Source organism: Bombus huntii, chromosome 2 (assembly GCF_024542735.1).
Source record: "Bombus huntii isolate Logan2020A chromosome 2, iyBomHunt1.1, whole genome shotgun sequence".
Classification (NCBI taxonomy): Eukaryota; Metazoa; Arthropoda; class Insecta; order Hymenoptera; family Apidae; genus Bombus; species Bombus huntii.
Window position 1 is genome coordinate 18,868,376 of NC_066239.1, and position 18,994 is coordinate 18,887,369.

Consider the following 18,994-nt stretch of genomic DNA (forward strand, 5'->3'; position numbering starts at 1 on the left):
TAGGAATTCCCGCTTTCTATCGCGCAACTATAATAGGTTTCATTTTACGCCGAAGATTTCTTGCCAATGACTCGCTCTGACCGTGTTAAATTAAGATTTGGTGACAGTGGGGCGGCAATGGAGCGTCACAGGCTCGAGTTATTGGGCTGACAATGAATTATAGAAGACTTTCTAAAACTAGAACTTTCGAGAGTAATACGATCGGTTTCTAATCTATATTTCCGTTTTTATGCTTCGAAATTTTTATTCCAGTGACGATAGGATTTTACCTTTCGGCTGTATATCATGTTCTATTGGATAAAATTTCAAGGATAAACAGAAATGTTAAAGATATATTTTCAAACGGAAGAACATTGAAAAGTGATTTATATAAAAACGTTGACTATATAGGCAGTATATATATGTATTATCGGAAACATATATTATAGAAGCAAATAAATAATATCTGTTTAAATTTATCTCGTGCATTTAGAATTAAACAATAGCGTAAACAGTAACTTATTTGTTGAACAGAATACTGCCAACTCTTCCATTCCACTATATTGCACAGTCTTGAAATCCGAAATACGTCAAACATCACGTTTTAATGTGTTCAAAGATATTGAAGAAAATGGATTGTACCTATAGATATTTGTATCGCAAAAATTATATAACTTAGTCTCTGTAATCGCTATAATATTTACCACTGAATCAATTATTTCAAGATTATTCTGACGTATCTGATTTTTAAAAATTATAAAATTATAATTATGGAATTTTTAAAAATTACGTACTTATATAACTATCTCTGTAACGTTAAGTAATAGTACAAGCAATGCAGTTTTTCCGGTACATATATTAGATGCAAATAATCAACTATCTATCGATCATTATCGATCAATCTTACGTTTTCCTTTATCTTTTATAAACACTTCTAGCTTTTTCTAACTCCAAGTTCCTTGTTCCTCTTTTATAAAACTTGTTATTGCGACGCACTGCGTTACTTCACAGTTTAACTTCAACTTTTAGAAGAATCTCACTGCTTACAGAACGATCGATACGTACGTCTGGCCGCCGGAAGCAAACGTCAAAATCCAAAAACTTAAAACTTAGCTTAAACCAAATCTCATCGTACGCCCGTCACTTCCAAGCCAATTCTCAAACAAAGAAATCCCATTCACTCGAATTACGCATGCCCCACCCAATTCACCAAATCGATTTTCAACGACCGTGACTTTCCTCTCAAGAGGAATTCATTCTTACGCTCGTTCGATTGACAGAAGTATGTTTAAAAGACGGCAGCAGCCTCGCCGAGTATTCAGCGTCGTATAAAGTCCGTCTACGTTGGTGCAGTTCCTTCCGTGACGCCAAATTTAGCGAACGAAAAGGTCAAGCAGTCGCGAAGGCGCCTAACCGCGCGAATCGACCGCTTTTCCACGCTCGAGTCGGCCTAACTTTCGCTCTCCGATCTAGTCTCGTACCTTGAACTGGGACAGATGATCCCTGGCCTCGTCCTCAGCATCGATCGCCCGTCTGATCAGCTCGTGTCTCGAGTATGTTTCGATCGGTTTGCCCTCCCATAACGCTCTACCATCTGACCAGGGTAATTCCGGTGGTTCTGTTTTGCGAGCGCAATAATCGCGTGGCAGCGAGGAACATCGAGCTTGCCGATCGATGTGATCCAGCATCGGTTGATAGAAATTGATCCCGTAATTGTAGTTCTTGTCGTAAATGTAGGTGGGCCAGTGCTTCCATTTTGGCTCCAAAGGCACGTGCATTGGCGGCACGTAGCTTGACATTTTTGTTTGTCGCGGTGTTTTCGGTTTCTCTAGGTAGATAGGTTTTTTTTTTTAATTCACTCGAGGATTGCCTTTAAGCGTTCTTTGGAAATTGTTTTCTCTTTAAAGGATTCTTCACAAGTTTTACTTAAAGAGTTGTTTGAAAGCTTCTTCTGATTGGCAAAGGAGTTCGTACGAAGAGAATTTCTTGGAAGATGATCGACGTCTCTTCTTCTTTTCGAAGCTGTTTTCTCTGTAGGAAAATTTCCGTCAGTTTTTTTCTAAAGCAATTTCTGACAAATTTCTCTCGAGTAGAGTATCATACGATTCCGAAGCTTTTATAGGAAGTGTCTTAAAATATTCTTCGTTTTTATTTTTCTTAGGAGTATTGCTCTCTTCGCTGAAACTTTTGTATTGATCGTCTTGTTTACCGATTAAATCTTTCAATCGAATAAAAATTTGAATTCTAAATTCTCCAAACCTATATTTGAGATTTATCTATGCTTGAATTTCTCCTTCTGCGAATTCTGTCTTTGCTATTATTACAATGTATAATATCACAAGTATCGATCTTCACTGGGAGATATCGACCACCGACAAACTGCTTCTTCGAAATGTACACTTTGACGAATTGGCGGATCTATTTTTTCGAGTATTTGTATGGGTATTGTTAATGTTTCATCCAACATCTACCTTGAATAGAAAGGATTGTCGTATTGTATTTCTTTCGGTGTTTGTGGAGTTAAATGTGTTAGATACAGGACTTCGTTTTTATGGGAGATTCCCTGATTTTTTTACTCACAGATTTTTCATTGTCGAACGATCGGAGGTGACAGTTGCTACGAAACGGTCGAGAAAAATTAGGCCGGTCAAGCGCGCTGCTATCTTTTGTACTTTTTCCTTACGATTGCCACATTGAGAACGGCCAATCAGCACCACTCGGCTAATAATTAGATCGTGACTGATCGGTGTTGAACGATGTTTATTAATAGTAGGATTGCGTACTCTTTATGCATCATCCTCAATTAATGACCCCAAATAATCTTTATGTCATTACAGAACGACGATACTCTTTACGATACCGTTGAAAATGGTTGATAATATCGTTGTCAATTTTTCATGTAGGTAACGTCGTGTTTTTTTCCTTAACGATGTTCTTAATTTTGAGCCTTATTACATAGCGTGGTAATAGCGATATTATTTCTTTGGAGATGTAAATATGTATCTTTTCGAAATAGTCAAATTTTGTAATTGTAATTCTTTTAAACACTCCTTTTGAAAAAATATTTTTCGGTATAGAAAAATAGAATATGTACAGTATACAACATAACTTGTCATAGTATTGTATGTATCTTCTTTTTAAATGATTTACATTTATCGTATTTTGTATTCGTTTCTCCTAAATGTTTTTATTTTTATTAATACTTTTCATCGGATCCCGTTTTCCTCTTCAGGTAAAGAAACATATCGTTTCTTGTTTTGTAGCACGTGGTTCTTACAAACCCCATTCACAATGACATAATCAATATACGTGTGTATCGGGCATTTGGCATTTCGATACCGATGAGACTCGAGCCAAACAGAAACAAAGTTGTCAGGTCTGATCATCGTTCGATGACGAATCCCGTTTGTCGATCCATGCTGATTGAATTTCCATTTTCGTTTAAATAAGTAACTAGATCACAACAGGATATTCACTCGAGTGTTTTCGATCGATACAAAAATACCTTGGATGATTAATCGATGCGGCTGATCGATGACAGAATTAACCGTATCTTTATTAATAGGTGGATATCATTGGTTAGTTATACCGGAAATAAAGCCAACTGCATCAAGGCTAAGTTAAAAATTCGCATATCCGTATAGATACTTTTCAGATCTACGTTCGTACGAAAAGTGTTTTGAAAGTAATATTGGCTTATAGATTTTCTGTAACACTTACATAACTCGTATGCGTGTTAAATAATGGTCGTGCGTAAGTGTGACATAGATCATACAACTTTAGAGGATAACAAATAGTATAATATTTGAGCTGTAATCGAGTTGGAAAATGAGATTTTCGTTTCTACTGGAAATTTGATCTCTGGTTGAAGTATTGAATTCATTTAATTATTAAAAATGATTAAATTTATCATTGATTTTCTAGAATTACCGTTTTATTGCTATAAATAACGCATATGTTTTCTAACTTTATATTTGATCACCGGCTGTGGATATGACCCAGAGATACTTTTAGAACTGCATACTTTGTCAAAAATGTCATAAAATATTGATTTATCGACTTCAAAGAATATGATTTCATTGAATAGAAATAACTCTTTTCTGGCTACTTCTCATTTAAATTCTGGTTTAACCTTCGCTATTTTAGAATTAAAACGTTTCGCATGAATCGGTTGCTCTACTAATAAAAAAGAGGAAGGACTTATGTCGTCTATCATCGTACGTATATGACACGAAAGCGGAGATAAGTCTCTTAATACCAGGGTTCAATATTTTCAACGAAGAGATAAACGGAGATAAACGGAAAGATCATTACGTCACGTTAAATATGTCACCTGGAAACTATATTCTCTATGCGTTTGCAATAATAACATCGTAGAATTAAACATCGGTGTTAGTACCAAAAAATCGTAAATTATTAATATTGCAAATTATAATGAAATTTGAATGGGCAATTTAAGGAGAAGCACAACAAACGCAATTTAATTACTTACCGGATGATTTCGATTTCTTCATCCTTCTCAGTCAGGCGGCGTTCGTAATCGTGACGAAGTTGAGTCAACTCAGCAGACAGTCTTTGAGCGCGCTGTTCTTCGATCTTGCGTCCCTGCGATCAATTTTCTTTTACGAACAATTCTATATTTCGAACTTTTCAACTTCCTACACTATAGCCAAATGATTTCTAGAGGATAATATGGGAAAATGATATTTCTGATTATCATTCCACTACTATTTTGTGAAATTATATCAGGTCGTATAATTTTCTTCTAAATTAATAGAGAAATTATGATTAACTTAATTTCGAAATGGTAATATTTTATATACTGAGAAAATTTATATAGTGAGAAAAATTCGGCTGTAAGATAATAAGCGACGCTTCTAATCATTAATTTCCTACTAATCAAATTTAAGTGCTGCTATTACAAATCCATCAATTATAAGGACAATGTATATTATAAAAAATTTAGAAATTTAAAGATACTGAAATAAATACCGCTTTAAATAAATAAATTCCACTTACTGCTTCGGCTTCTTTGTAGGCGGCAGCGAGTTCCTCACGCTCGTTCTCCAACCGACGGAGTTCGAGTTCCAGTTCGTGAAGTCTGCGGTTCATATCAGACAGCTGGTTCTTGGCATCGTTCAAGTCATCTAAAACAATAACGCAGTAGTTGATGTAAAATTATTTCTATACTTCGTTTATGATATTTTATTTACTTTTTTAAAGGTAAGAAATTAACTACACACACGTTCTTTCCATTTACTTGATACGCAATAGCGGGTAAAAAACAGTTTAAACATAGTATTTGTATAAATATTAACAATTTTGTAACTTTGGTGTATTCTTTCCCTTTTTGATTATACAATCTATTTCGAGATATATGTATATTGCATTTATTTATTATTTTTGTCAAATTACGCTATTCTTTCGTATGTTCAGCGTTTAAACTTTTTTTATCCGCTACTGTAAGTCATCAGACACTTACTATATTTAATTTCAAATATAATACGTGTTACGCTAGATTTACAATAAAATCTTTGAAACCGAGTACAATTTTTTCGTATAATACAAATAGTTAATGGATGCCATCGATATTTTGTATTCTCAGCTTTTACTTATCCCTATTTTAATCTTATTAAGTGCTTGATGATTTACGGACGTGTAATAATATAAATGTCAGATAAATATAAAATAGAGAATAGAAAATGGAAAAATATCGGTCGATTGAATCTTATGAAATTGCTCACCTCCCAATTTCTTGTTTTCACGGGCCAGTTGGTCTTTCAGCTCGCGAGTTTTATCGAGTTCGGCGTTGGTGCGCTGGAGTTCTTGTTGTTTGTTGCGGAGATCACGTTGGCTTTGTTCATACATTGCCACGCTTTCATCCAAGCGAGCCTTGAGTTCGATATTGATCTTCTCCAAGTGTTCCACGCGTTTCTGCAGTTCGCGAGCTGTTCCATTGGCCTTAAAAATTGATAAATTCATAAATAAATAAAATGCTGATGACTGCAATTGGAATATCATGTTACGTACAAGTTGCAAATTGTGAACTTTAAACAGATTAAAATGTATTCAATCTTTTACGAATATTTTCACCTAACTCAACGTTTGCCCCACAACAATGCTTTATTTATACATTTTGTTCCGTGAAAAACTATTCCAAACGAAATCGTGGAGTTATCAGTCGTATTCGACAATTGTATTGAAAAAAGAAAATAATATAATTTAGAAGTTGATTTAGTTTAATTTAAAAGATGATTTATATGTGAAAAAGTAGCATAGAATAGTAGAAGTTTTGAAATTGTACCTTTTCCAAGTCGATGATCAGCACTTCTACTTCAGATTGGAGGCGGGATTTCTGCTTCTCGAGGTTGTTGATCTTGACGAGCAGTGTTTCGATCTGCTCTTCCTGTTCCTGAATGCGAGCTCCGTATTTACGACGTAGTTCCTCTACCTGTAAAATTCAGTCGACCTTTTACTCCAAAGGTCCAAACTAACAGAAACTCCGTCTATATATATTTATGCGCTTCGAAGCAACGATTGCTTTTGCTTCTAAAGTTTCGAGTTGTTCTTTTCAGTTACCTCTTCGGCACGAGCGTTAGCTTCGGTTTCATACTTCGATCTCCAAACTTGCACTTCACCGTTTGCTTTGACCAATTGACGTTCAATGTCCAAACGAGCTTCCGATTCCTCTTCCAACTGAATGCGAACGGATTCCAATTCCGATTCAACCTGTTGACAGTTTTATTACATTAATGAAATACAATTTAAATGTAATTTAAATGTGTCACGTTTATGTGTAATTTTCTAGAGAATTAAAAGAACATATACCTGATGTAAGGAGGCCTCGACCAATGAACGACGACGATCCTCATCCTCGAGACGACGGCGAGCATCTTCGAGCTGACCCGCCAGCTGAGTCTTCAGGTAAACAGCGTTCTCGATGTTAACCTACGATAAGACAAATTATTATCAAATCATTAAAAAAAGCGTAATAAAAAGGAGCTAGAGATACAACACTGATCGTGTTATCGATAGTGCCAGATAATTTTAAATCGTGAGGGCCATTTTCCAGAAGTTCGGAAAACTTCTTTTCTCTTTGTTGAAGCAAGGCTGATGCATTTGTATCAAGTATGAATTTCGATTAATTTGAAATTATTTACCTTCAAGTCTTGCACTTCCTTCGTCAATTCGATATTTTCCTGTGAGATCCTGGTTTTGTGGTTGGTGATGTCGATGACGGTACGATTCAATTCTTCAATTTTCACGTTAAGCTCGGCTACATGCACTTCGAGTTTTTCCACAGTTTTTATTGACATCAATTTTTCTTTCGTCACGTTGTCCAGCTGGGCGAGGAGTTCGTATACCTCTTGTTGGAATTTCGATTTTTCCTTGTCAGCTCTGCAAATATTGCCAAAATAATGTATTAGTAGAATTCTGTCAGACGCAGACAAATTTTTGCCGGAATTTAATCTTTTATTTCTTCGAGCAGCGTTGTTTATATCTTCCAATGGAATGTTTATATTATATTTCTACATATTACATTTCATATTACTACTTTCGTCGACGATAGCTTTCTGACCTGTTTCCCTCAAACTTTTTACGCTATTCTTACATCTATATAAATCATTTCAAACCAGGAGAAATCCAACGAAATTCCACAAGGTGTGATCGTTAATCGCCATACGCCTTACAACAGTGCCAACAAAAGCAACGGCTGGAACCTTTCTCTCTAAACAATGTCCAAGAACAACATCTTACAAAAATACTTCATTGAACGTACCCGACCTAAGATGTATGTTTCGTCCATTTATCTAAATCATCAACCGTTGGTTATTTCGAGCTCAAAACTGACATCTAAACTCTCCATTGATTACCATTAATCTTAGAAAGACGAGAAAGAGACTTTCTCAAACCCCTAAGAAAACTAATAAGAAAATCAAGAAACAAGCAATTTCTTTCTCTTGCGTGTGTAAAACATTTTCCACTCGCATTCCTACGAAACGAATGAAATATTTTTTCGCTCTGCGATTACGCTTAGGATGAATACTTGTCGTCAAATGTCCTTTGCTCGAAACGAAAAGATAGAAAACTGACGTTAGCGTTTATAAATAGAATCACGACTTATGGTACACGAAATATTCGAAGATCGTTTCTATCATTTCAAAAGTATCGATCGATGAATTCGCGTACCATTTTCACTGTCCTACGAATTTCTAAACTTTCTCTAAATTCTCAATAAATACATCGTATCGTTTTCCTTTACATAACGAACTTCTTAGCCAGAGATCAGCCGAATCTTTTACATTTATTTTCGTACGCATGACAAAAGAATAAAACATCATGAACGATATACAGTTGCAACCGTAATCGAATATTACGGTCCACTTAAATGTCCAATTTGTGATCGATATTGCGATCAAATCACCTCGATTGAATCTTCTCCTTTCCTCTCTGATCTTTTAAATACGAAAAGTATCTTGTTCCTCCGCATCCTTCTTCGCGTGTATGTTGACGAATCTCTACGAACAAGATGGAAATAAAATACAGAGACAGACGAAGAGATAGGGAGGATCGGCTAGCGGCGATATCGGTGGTCCACCTACACGTAACACACAGAGGGTGTAAGGTGTCGGCCGATTCCGAGGATAGTGGGGATCCGGGCCGGTCGCCTGTACTAATATGGCGCGGCAACACAGGGTTGTGGATTGCCGCGCGACTCGCACGGTTAAAAATAGTCATAAGCCGAGTAGCGGCCGTGCGAGCAAAGCGTCTCGCGGGGGGAATCAGCAGAATAAAAACGTAAGAGCAAGAGGAAGGGATGTAGCGAGAGCTAGAGAGCGTGAAAAAGGGACAGAGAGGGACGGAGGGATAGAAAGTCGTAAAGGGGAAAGTTGCGAAAGTCAGGGCAAATGGTGGAGGCAGTGGCGAAGAACGAGAAGGAAACGAATAAATAAACTGGCGAGCGTTTATGCATTTATGGGACGTATAAAAATATGGAGAACGCCTATAATACACACAAGTATATACAAGTGGATCATTTCAATTTTTTACTTTTACTCTAACTTTAACTATTCTAATGCAACGTGAGAAAATATCTTGATTCGACTTATGGTAATTAACTTTGCCGTGATTAAAAAAAAAATGCAAGATAAATTGCTTTAGTTTATCTTGATATATTCGTTATAGATACCAAATTAATCTATGACGATGAATAAGTATTTGCTTAGGTTCTGTTTCTTCGGTAATGTTCATGAAGGTATGCGAATTTGCGTAAACGTCTTTGGTATATGAAAAGTTTGAAAAGGGTTAGAAGTTGTAGAATGACAATACAACGACGAGACAATGAAAATAACGACAAGAAACCGAAACGACGACAAGAGAATTAAAGTTACAGTTTCGATTCCGGGATCGGAAAAAAAGTTGGAAGCCAAGGAATTCGTTCAGAAACGAGGTTATACGTTTTGAGAGAACGGCGGAGGGAGTGTACAAATACGACGGGAGAAAGAAGAAACAAGACCGCGTGTGTGTAAGGAAAAGATTGCAATCGAAGTAGTAAAACTAACAGGAGAGGGGTTTATAGGATAGGTAAACGAGAATCATGAACGGAAAGAGTTTACCAAACTGAAAAAGATAGAACGTATATGCAATCTAGGAAAGAAAAAACGAGGAGAAAAAATAAGATTGATGAGAAAAGAGCAGAACAAGCGAATAACAAGAAGATAATGGAAGCTGTGTAATAAAGAGAGCGGCGAAAGCAGCTCGAAAGATGGGGCAGGGCTATTGTAAAAGGCATTTTAAACGCCCTTCTTGTACCAACAGGTGGAAACTTTTTGCAGCGCCATGCAAATACTCTAAATACCTCGTGTTTCCCTTTATCGTTATTTTTTTCTTTTTCTCTCTTCTACGAAGGTAATTGAAAGAAGATCGCAAAAGGAAAAGGAACCGAGGTGGAATTTGCATCTTCCTGAAAAGTCACGGAAGTCGATGAAACGGCCATTTTACGTTTATAACGTCGTAACTAGTCTTCATTTATTATTTTCCAGCGTCGTTAATGGCGACTGGGCTGTTCTATTTCGCTGCTTGAAATATTAAGAGGCAATTAGCTGTTGCTTCGTCGCGATATCGTTGATGTATAAATGTCGTAATTGCTTTCGCTGGAGGGTACATTTAGAACGGAATCCCAGTTGGGCTCTCTAATTTCAGGCCGCATTCTTGATCAACCATTCCACTTGTGCGCGCTAATGCTACAGAAATACGTTCGAAAGAAGCTTCCTGATATTCCACGCCACGGAACATGATTTTTTAATTTCAGAAAGTACGGCGAGGATGCGGTTTCGTCGACTAAACTCGAGGAAAAGAATCGTTTACGTTCTAAGCTCTAAGTTGTGTTTGTTTTTTATTCCTGAAGTATGAGGACACCGACGAATTTTCGAAGAAAATTGTACGATCAGAGTCAGATTTAAATAAGTAATATGCTTCTGAATACAAATTTGTGCTGGAAAGTAGTTTGATTAGAAGTAAAAGTAAACGTGTATATTGAAATTTATATGAAGCGGTGATTGGTTTATTTTTAGTACATTGTGAAACGAGAATAGATGAACTTCCTCAGACATTAATTTACTAATAAAGCGAGATCAGGAAGAGATAATCATTTTTCACTCATCTTTTACGAACAATATATTATCGCGAGCCAAGATTATGTCGTCAATAACGCGTTACTGTGAAAGTATTCTATACGCTCAATAATGTTCATCTTATCTTCTTGAATCGTGATAGAATTAAATAGAAACGAAACGTATACATAGTATCAGTATCATTCAAGAAATAAATGGCGTTTATTCCACGTTACGCGATATATCCGATTTGATAAAATCCCAATGAAGCGTCAGTCTTTGCAATAAAGTCAGATGTTTCTCCATATCAAACTTGTGTCGAATATGTTACATATTTAATATACTCAAAATTGATATGAATTTTACGATCTCTCCTACAAAACTTTGACTTAATTTTCACTCTAATCGTCGAAACATGCTCCCGACTCTAACTTTAAAAAAATTACAACTACATATTACGTGATAATAAGAATACTTTTTCGAAAAACAATCCTCCGCCGTACACTGTAAGACCTTAGTCAAACATTGGCAACCAAAGAGAAGAGATTTAAAAAAGTTTCGATTACTAAGCTTCCTGAGACTCGATAGAGACCACAGACAGCGGACACGAGAAATAATAGACAGCGTCTAGATGACAGCTCGATAAATTCTCGAAACGGAGGCGTCCTTGTAACGAGCGATATCGCGCATTGGGGCGCCGGGACGTCGAAAAGTTGGTTATGTTTAGAAGTGCTGGGGGAACGAGTCTACGCGTATTTCAGGTGCGAGTAACTTCGTTGTTTGGCCAGAGGCCAGTATCGTCGAGCATAATTCCCGCAATTTTCGAATACGCTTTCGTTCCGCGCGATACTTGCTATAATTAACGATCCAACAGTGAATCATCCTTGTTTTCCATTTCGTTTCTTTCCACATTTTAATCCGTCGCCTTTCCCTTCTTCTTCTGTGTTTCTCTATCAGTTCGATAATACACGAGCAACGAAACTGGGTTTCGACGAATCTTCGAACTTCCGGTGAACTGTTTATTGACGCTTTGCACGGCGTTCGCGCGCTTTGACCTCAAAGAGTGGGATCGCGAGGCCGCGATTTTATTTTCACAGGTGTATATAATTAACCACGGTTTATTGGTGTTCCTATTCCAGCGTACCTTACACCCTATCGAGATTCGACGCCTGTTTCGACTCCCTCGGACAGAATGTTATCGCGTTTCGTTTCGTTGCTCGGATTTAATATGGTTTTCAGTGGATTCGTTTCAGCAGAAGGTAACGTGTACTCTCGAAGCGTTTATATGGAACGTATCTGGTCAAATAATGCCTAGTTCGGTCGAGTATCTGTTATTTGATGTTAACTAAAGCTTGGGAATCAAGTTTTTATCGAATGTTTGAAACTATTGAAGTTTCAGATATTAGAGTTATGGAAAATACGCTTTTACGCAGCAGCGATGTAGCTTGGAATTGTGGAAAACGAATTACTAGAAATACACGACCAAGTATATTTTTGGTTAACTTTGGATTATTTTAGAAGCGTCAGGTATAATTTGTATAGTATCTGGTCATGTTTGTGTTCAATATGATGCCGTACTGAAAATAGAACGAAGATATATCAAAGGTAATTGAGTAAATGGTTATGTAACTGTTTTGATGAATGCATTAGACTAATTGCTTTGGTAGGTGCGATGATACGAAGTAGAAGATACGTATTAATATACCGAGGAACAAATATAGAGAATATAATATTTTCTACTAAACTTTTGACTAACCTGTCGTGCTTAGATATATAAAAATAAATTTTTTTGAAGCATTATAACTTTGATTAATTTGCTGACCTGGCGCGTGCTTTCGAAAGTTGGTCGATTTGATCTTGGAAGTCGACAACAACTTCCTGGTGTTTCTTGCGCAGAAGGTGCGCGGTTTCCTCGCTCTCGAGATGAACATCTTCGAGTAGTTTGCGCAGCTTGGCCAGTTCCGTATCCCTCTTTTTGTTAATCTCGAACTGTTTAATTTTAATAGAGATCGTTAATATCGCGCTATTAATGAAATTTAATCGAATGAAAGCTGTAAATCTAAGAATTACACGATTATATTACGTGTTTCGTTGCAATGATTCATTCTGAGACTTACTTGAGATTCGGCGCCACCCTCTGCCTCTTCGAGACGTTCGGACAGCTGGATGACTTGCACGCTCAAATCAGCGCGCTCGCGTTCAATCTGCAAATCAAATAGAAAAGATTGAAATTTGTCAGTTAAGAGACATGGTGATATATAAATGAATATTATAGAGATTTTAATTGTTTTTAATTATTTTACGAGTCAACTAAGCATTAGTATTTAATTAGTTTCTGCGTAATGAGAAACAAAAGCTTGAATTTTGTCCACTTATTTTTGTTGTTTTGCTTTCCCTTTCGTGGTCGTAATCCTCCGTGTCAATAGACGATTTTTCTACCATTATACTTTAAATTCAATTTAAATAAAAGAAAAAACAAATGTTTATAACGTAGCAGAAACTTTGTGAAACTAAAATTTTTTATTGAGAAACGCTTATCATTATCGATTCGGTAATCGTATGGTGAATTTTGATAATCTCTGAAGCTATAGATAGCACAGAATGAAAATTTTCAATTTCTGCAATTCCTTAGCTCGTCTAATATTTAAAAATAACTCTTCGCGTACTGAAATATTCTATTTACGAATTCTTGGACCACTCGATCCAAACATCAAACATCTCTACCACTTCAAAAAGGATCAAGGATCGATCATTCCATTTCTCTGATAATAAACGTAAGAAACCTCGTAAAACGTTCCATAACGCGTCAAGAAACGTACCACTGATGTAAGGAATTCGAACCATTGCTAACTTTTATACGTCGTGTATGAATTCACCGAGATGGCATTCTTGTTGATACACGTCGAGTGTAATCGAGACGCGCGGCATTGTTTTGGAAAGAGGCCTCGAGAAACGATGTGAACAGCTCGGTGCAAGCTTGACGTCAGGTTTCTTTGGACCGCGAATAGAACGATCTAATTTCGTACGGACTGCCTCTATATCGGGAGCTTTATTCATATTACAAACGAGGCGTTTATCGAGAAAAGAGAGTCGCGCGACACCACCATAACTGTTAGTTCTCTAGAAACCATTAACGTTCACCATGGTTCTTGAATGCTGATATTACTTATTGTTAAAATGCGACTTGTTGTCCCGAAGGAACGTGTAGAAAAATATTAAAGGAAAATAAAGAACTTATTTTAACCATGACTCTTTAACCTTGCCTCTGATAATAGAAGATTTATCGATCGTCGATCGGAAAAATAGCTTCCAGTAGGAAAACCTAACTTGATGGAATTTGAAGTTGGGTAAATTTTGGATTGTTCGAGGATAAATGATTAAATTTGTAACTATACAAAGTGGTAGAATTTAATATGAGTTGTTTTGATAAAAAGTGTATTATTAAAAATCTATTATTTGGTAGTTTCAATGTTTAGGAGACTTTATATCCTCGTATCAGGATACTTGTATAATTAACTACACGTGTATGGATATTTGAATATCAGGAAATCAATCCAAACGATAATCGTAATCGAAGTAACAAGAAGTCGCAACATTATGTAATAAGAAACGCGATCTAAGCAACGTGGGCTGTTTATTCTCCACAAGAATAATTAACCGGACACTTCATCGGATGATACGCGTTACATACGATCATAATTTCTAAGTTTTTACGGTTTCGAAGCAGGGAAAATGTCGCTGGCACCGGTTCAAGTCACGTATTACAAATAGCATTACGAATCTGATTTCCTTGAAGTTTGATCGCGCAATGAAACGCAAAGAATCTTCCAATTTAACGCTCTATTTAAACAGGGACTACCATTGTTTCTAGAATATTAAACTCTACTACTCTAAAACGCATCAAAAGTTTACATTCTAAATATCTTTAGAATCTTCCAAATTTTGATACGTAAATAAAGAAATTTATTATCTATAATTAATTTGAAAATTATATTTATCTATTTTGTGTCATGTTGAAAGACAAAATTATTCGATGATTAATCGACGAATGATATTTTACGATTCGAAGTTTTAAGTTTTCTTAGTATCGTCTTTTAGCTTCTTCTCTACGAAGTAAATTTCCGATAAAAGTATCAGGTTTTCTTGGTTCTGTCTTTTTAAACAGGTAGACGTAGATACTTGTTGGCCGAACACGAGAGAGGAATGCGAGTTCGTACGCTGAAGAGGCGCGCATCCCCAAAAATAGCTGCGACTCGAGAGCTGGACATTTCGACCTACTGCTCCCCACTCTATGATGGAGAGCAGGCCAGCCCCGCTTTTTTTGTATCAGTTTCAAAATTCACAATACCCGGATTACATAAAGTCTCAGAATTGACGTTTACTTCTGGCTGTTTTAGTATTTTTATCTATAGAATCTCGACGTGTGCTTAACTCGAATTCCTTTCGATATCTCGATATTCGAGAAAACGGAGAACGTCTTGATCAAAATGTTTTCTCTGTTCTGTAAACTAACCGCGGTAATTATTTACCCACGTGAAAAAATACGAGTTACTTTTTGCATGCTAGGAATTATTCCTCACTATCGGAATAAGAAAAAGGCAAAGAAAGATAATAATCACTCCCCGCTATTAAAAAAGAAAGAAAGACACAAAGATAATAAATAGTATTCTACTCTAATTCGAAGCAAGGAAATCACACGTTTCACTAGAAGAAACGATTCAACATCAAACGATCAATCGATCACCGCTAGAATAAGAGCTCACAGAGGGAAACTACTGGAAGAGGATCGATCGAAAGAAAACTCACCCTCTGACGCAGCTCTCTCTCAGACTCCAGGTCATCCTGCAGCAGGCGGATTTTGTCCTGAAACGAGAGGCAAAAAAGGATTAGAGTGTATCACGGACCACGTTACAGAGGGTCGATGATTTACGTAATCGGCCGACGAGAATATCCAACAGACCGAGGCTCGGAAGGTATTTCAGAAAGACGGACAGCCTCTGAAACGGGCTGACTCGCGGAGGGAACAGGAGGATCTTCGTTTTCAGCGACCGTTCATCGGGGTCGTTTCTCAACCGAGGAACCAAGGAACGTGCACTCGTCTGTACGTGTTCCATAACGAGATCAATGGCAAACGGTTCTTCTCGAGTTGAAAGAAATAAGAAAAAAAAAAAAAAAAAAAATGAACAATCTTACTTGAGTCTATAGACGAATACACGTTTCCTGGTTCTGTTCTTCGAGTTTTCCTCCTTCGTTGAGTTTTTTCGTTGAAGCCACGAGATTGGCATAATCAGGGTAACTGAAGACGAGCCATAATAAGATCCGGATGAGATACATTGATCAAGGTTCTCGATGAGAACGCTTTGTGGATCATTCGAAGATGTCACTCCTTCGTGGCACGATCGTCATTTAGGGCCGATATTTACGACTATTTTCGTACACGAGCAATTTGATAGCTACAGAACCGTCTACGACACTTTCGTTCCTCGTCAGGGTTGGCACTAATATCCCTTATGGTCACTGAACTTTCTCGCGTCTCACTGTCCCCGAAATCGGTCACTGCTCGACATTTCACCTTTTCACCAGCGATCACTTCCTCTACGTGATTCGTCCTTCTTCTTGTTCTTTCGTCGCGTCGTTCAAGGAAACATAAATCGAAGGACTTCCTCTGAGAACCCCGGCGTTTCGATCCTCTTCTCGTTCTTCTGTCTCGCTCTCATCGTGTTGCATCATCTGGCAGACTTGGATGAACATTCTAGGTTCGCTAAAACCTTGGATTCTTCGGATCAACGAATTTAGACCTAACGAGAGGTACGTAAGACGTCCTATCATATATTATATTTCGCAATAGATACTTTCGACTATTACCAGTGAAATACCTTAGCTATTACGTGGATGGAACATTAATAGTTTTGTTCGTATGTTACAGCCATCCTCCCGTTCCCTTCCTATTCTTAGTAACTAGTTGTAAGCGATACTTCTACAACATGGTAACTAACCAGCTTTTCAGAAACTAATCTTTATTAGCGATCTATTATATTAAAAATAAAGAGATGAAATTAAGATAAAAAAAGTTGAATTAAAAGAGATCATATTTGATATATAGAACAGTATCTAAAATAATAATAGTTTAAATAATTATTTATGGTCATCGAAAAGCAACGAAGAAAAACGAGGTATCGTTGTGCTCTTAAACGTCACTGTCTTATATCAAGATAATTTTGAAGAAAAACGAGTAAAATAGCGTTCGTTTCTGCGGAACTTACCTCCAGTCTGGAGAGAGCGCTCAGGTCGGCGCTGTATTCGATGCTGACATCGGCAGTACCACCGCCGGTGGAGCGGTACGTGTACTTGGAAGCTTTAGCGACCGCTGAAGACATCCTGTTCGCTAAATTCACTCGCTATTTTCACCAAGATAATTTGTCCCCGTATGGAGCCGAGAGATTCGTTTCTTCCTCGGTCTTTTCTCGCCTAAAAGCAGCCTCTTACGTCGATGCGTCGGCTGTTACAGTCGTTTAATTTCTTTCAAACAAAAATATAATCGTCGTAATATAATTTTGCTACCACTTTTCTTCCTCCTCGCCGCTTCTTGTTCGGCTTGTTCTTCGTCTTCTTTCTTATTCTGTTCTTCTTCTTCTTCGGGGTTTCGGAGCCGACCAGCGCCCTACTCGTAGTGCGCGACCCGTCGTCGTTCGTATGGCGCGCCGGCGGCTCCATGGCTTCGTCAAAATGACGGTTCCGCGCAGGCGCGTTAGATCAGCGACCCCCACCAGGAACATGCGACGACGACTCGTCATCGTGGTCATTCCTCGTCCTCGTCGTCCGTCGAGGGGAACCACTAACCAACGACCACCACCGTTACTCGAACGCCCACGTTTCCTAGCGTGTCTGCCAAACGGCCTCCTGCTTAGGGAAACGGCTATGCCGTGTTCAATTGCATTTTATCTACCCTTTTCCTTATCTTTCTCTTCTCTTTCTCAGCTTCGTTCTAGAAACGTTACGTGTTTTGAATGTCCTGTTTAGGTTTGCTTGTTCGTTGTTAGGTGTTTCTCGTGTATGAAAGAAATAAAACGGCTGAATTTTATTGGGATATGGATATGAAATGGAATACATTGTAGTGATTATTGAGATTTAAGTGGAACAGCATGGAACGATATATTGTGCGATATATTGCATTATAATCGTTGGTTTGGTATCTGATAAATCTAATGTTATTATCGTCGTTGTTGTCATTATCATTGGGTGGCTTATGATCTTGCACTACATTAATTGAAACATCGTGATTTTACTTTTGTAGAGTTAAATGTTAAGTATTTTTTATAATAAACGACGTATCGACGAACAATGGCGATTAATTAACGAGAATTAATTTCTGTTTTCATTTAGAAAAAGGCAGTCATTTTTAGAATGTAAATAGTTTTATAACTCAAGTTACACATGTATTGATAAGTTCAGAAGGGAATGTTGACAATCATCGATAATAAGGGAACAAAAATGTTATAATGAATTTGTTGTCGAGGAAAGAATTACGATGAAATAGCCAGGATTACCATTCCATAAACATCTCAACTGTTGATATATTAAAAAATAATAATATACATATTTCATGTCAGTAAAAGAATTGATTTAGAGTGTAGCATTTCAGCCAGTCATCGCGCTAAAAACAGTGTTTATAAATCACTTGTTCAGATCTCGTTCAAAAATCGTATTTTTATGAAGTACAGAATATTCCCAGGATGAAAAAGAATAGAAAAATATGTAGTATTGCTGTGTTATTGAGCTCAAGCCAGCAATTTCGTTAATGCAAGGTTGAAGTTTGCATATTATCTTATTTTCAGTTGTAATCTACTTATTATAATACAGTGCGTCACTTTGTAAATTTATTGCGTCTTACGCTTATTGCGTCTCATATTGTTCCAAATATTGAGATATCAATATCTGCTATTTTTCTTGGCATGTTCGCAAAATAACATTCGATAGTTAGATACTATATGTTGTGCCTTTCTCTACTGCAATAAACTGACACTAAAAATAATACCATATAGCGAGAAAAAAGCATTTATCTTTTTTTATAAAACAACGTTTAAGACGATAAAAGATTATCTCTTCCAGAAAAGATTTATTTCAGGTATGGCACAATTTTTCTTTCGTTTCGAAAGCTTTTCGAAATTTAACTAAGAAACATAAATACCAACATTCTGAAAACGTAAACGTGACTAACATTCGGCTTATGTACGAAATATAAATGTTCATCATATACGAAATAATGCAGAACTGTTTTCAGTGCAATGAAGCTTCTAAGCTCAACAGGTGTACCGTCTCCGATCGAAGATTGTTTCTCAGTACGAAATTATCGTAGCTCTGGACGAGTAGAACCAGATTCGTCTCCTAGCGTCCCACGCCTC

General features: G+C 37.1%; 2 protein-coding genes across 3 annotated transcripts in view; both read right to left on the reverse strand.

The window, feature by feature from the left end:
* The window catches only part of LOC126874695 (paramyosin, short form-like), a 4,075-nt gene extending 1,351 nt beyond the window's left edge, over positions 1-2,724 (reverse strand). Inside the window, exons 1-2 of the mRNA XM_050637024.1 lie at positions 2,560-2,724; positions 1,461-2,450 (exon numbers count right to left, since the gene is read on the reverse strand). Coding sequence (XP_050492981.1) covers positions 1,461-1,778 — 318 coding nt within the window. The 5' untranslated portion in view covers positions 1,779-2,450; positions 2,560-2,724. The remainder of the gene's footprint in view (positions 1-1,460; positions 2,451-2,559) is intronic.
* LOC126874604 (paramyosin, long form-like) overlaps positions 1-17,309 on the reverse strand; it is a 23,510-nt gene extending 6,201 nt beyond the window's left edge. For both annotated transcript variants that reach the window (XM_050636853.1, XM_050636860.1), the window contains exons 1-11: positions 16,856-17,309; positions 15,399-15,455; positions 12,710-12,796; positions 12,415-12,581; positions 7,140-7,377; positions 6,808-6,927; positions 6,559-6,708; positions 6,284-6,430; positions 5,724-5,940; positions 4,999-5,126; positions 4,472-4,584 (exon numbers count right to left, since the gene is read on the reverse strand). In XM_050636853.1, coding sequence (XP_050492810.1) covers positions 4,472-4,584; positions 4,999-5,126; positions 5,724-5,940; positions 6,284-6,430; positions 6,559-6,708; positions 6,808-6,927; positions 7,140-7,377; positions 12,415-12,581; positions 12,710-12,796; positions 15,399-15,455; positions 16,856-16,969 — 1,538 coding nt within the window. In that variant the 5' untranslated portion in view covers positions 16,970-17,309. The remainder of the gene's footprint in view (positions 1-4,471; positions 4,585-4,998; positions 5,127-5,723; positions 5,941-6,283; positions 6,431-6,558; positions 6,709-6,807; positions 6,928-7,139; positions 7,378-12,414; positions 12,582-12,709; positions 12,797-15,398; positions 15,456-16,855) is intronic.
* Between the last annotated feature and the right edge of the window lie 1,685 nt (positions 17,310-18,994).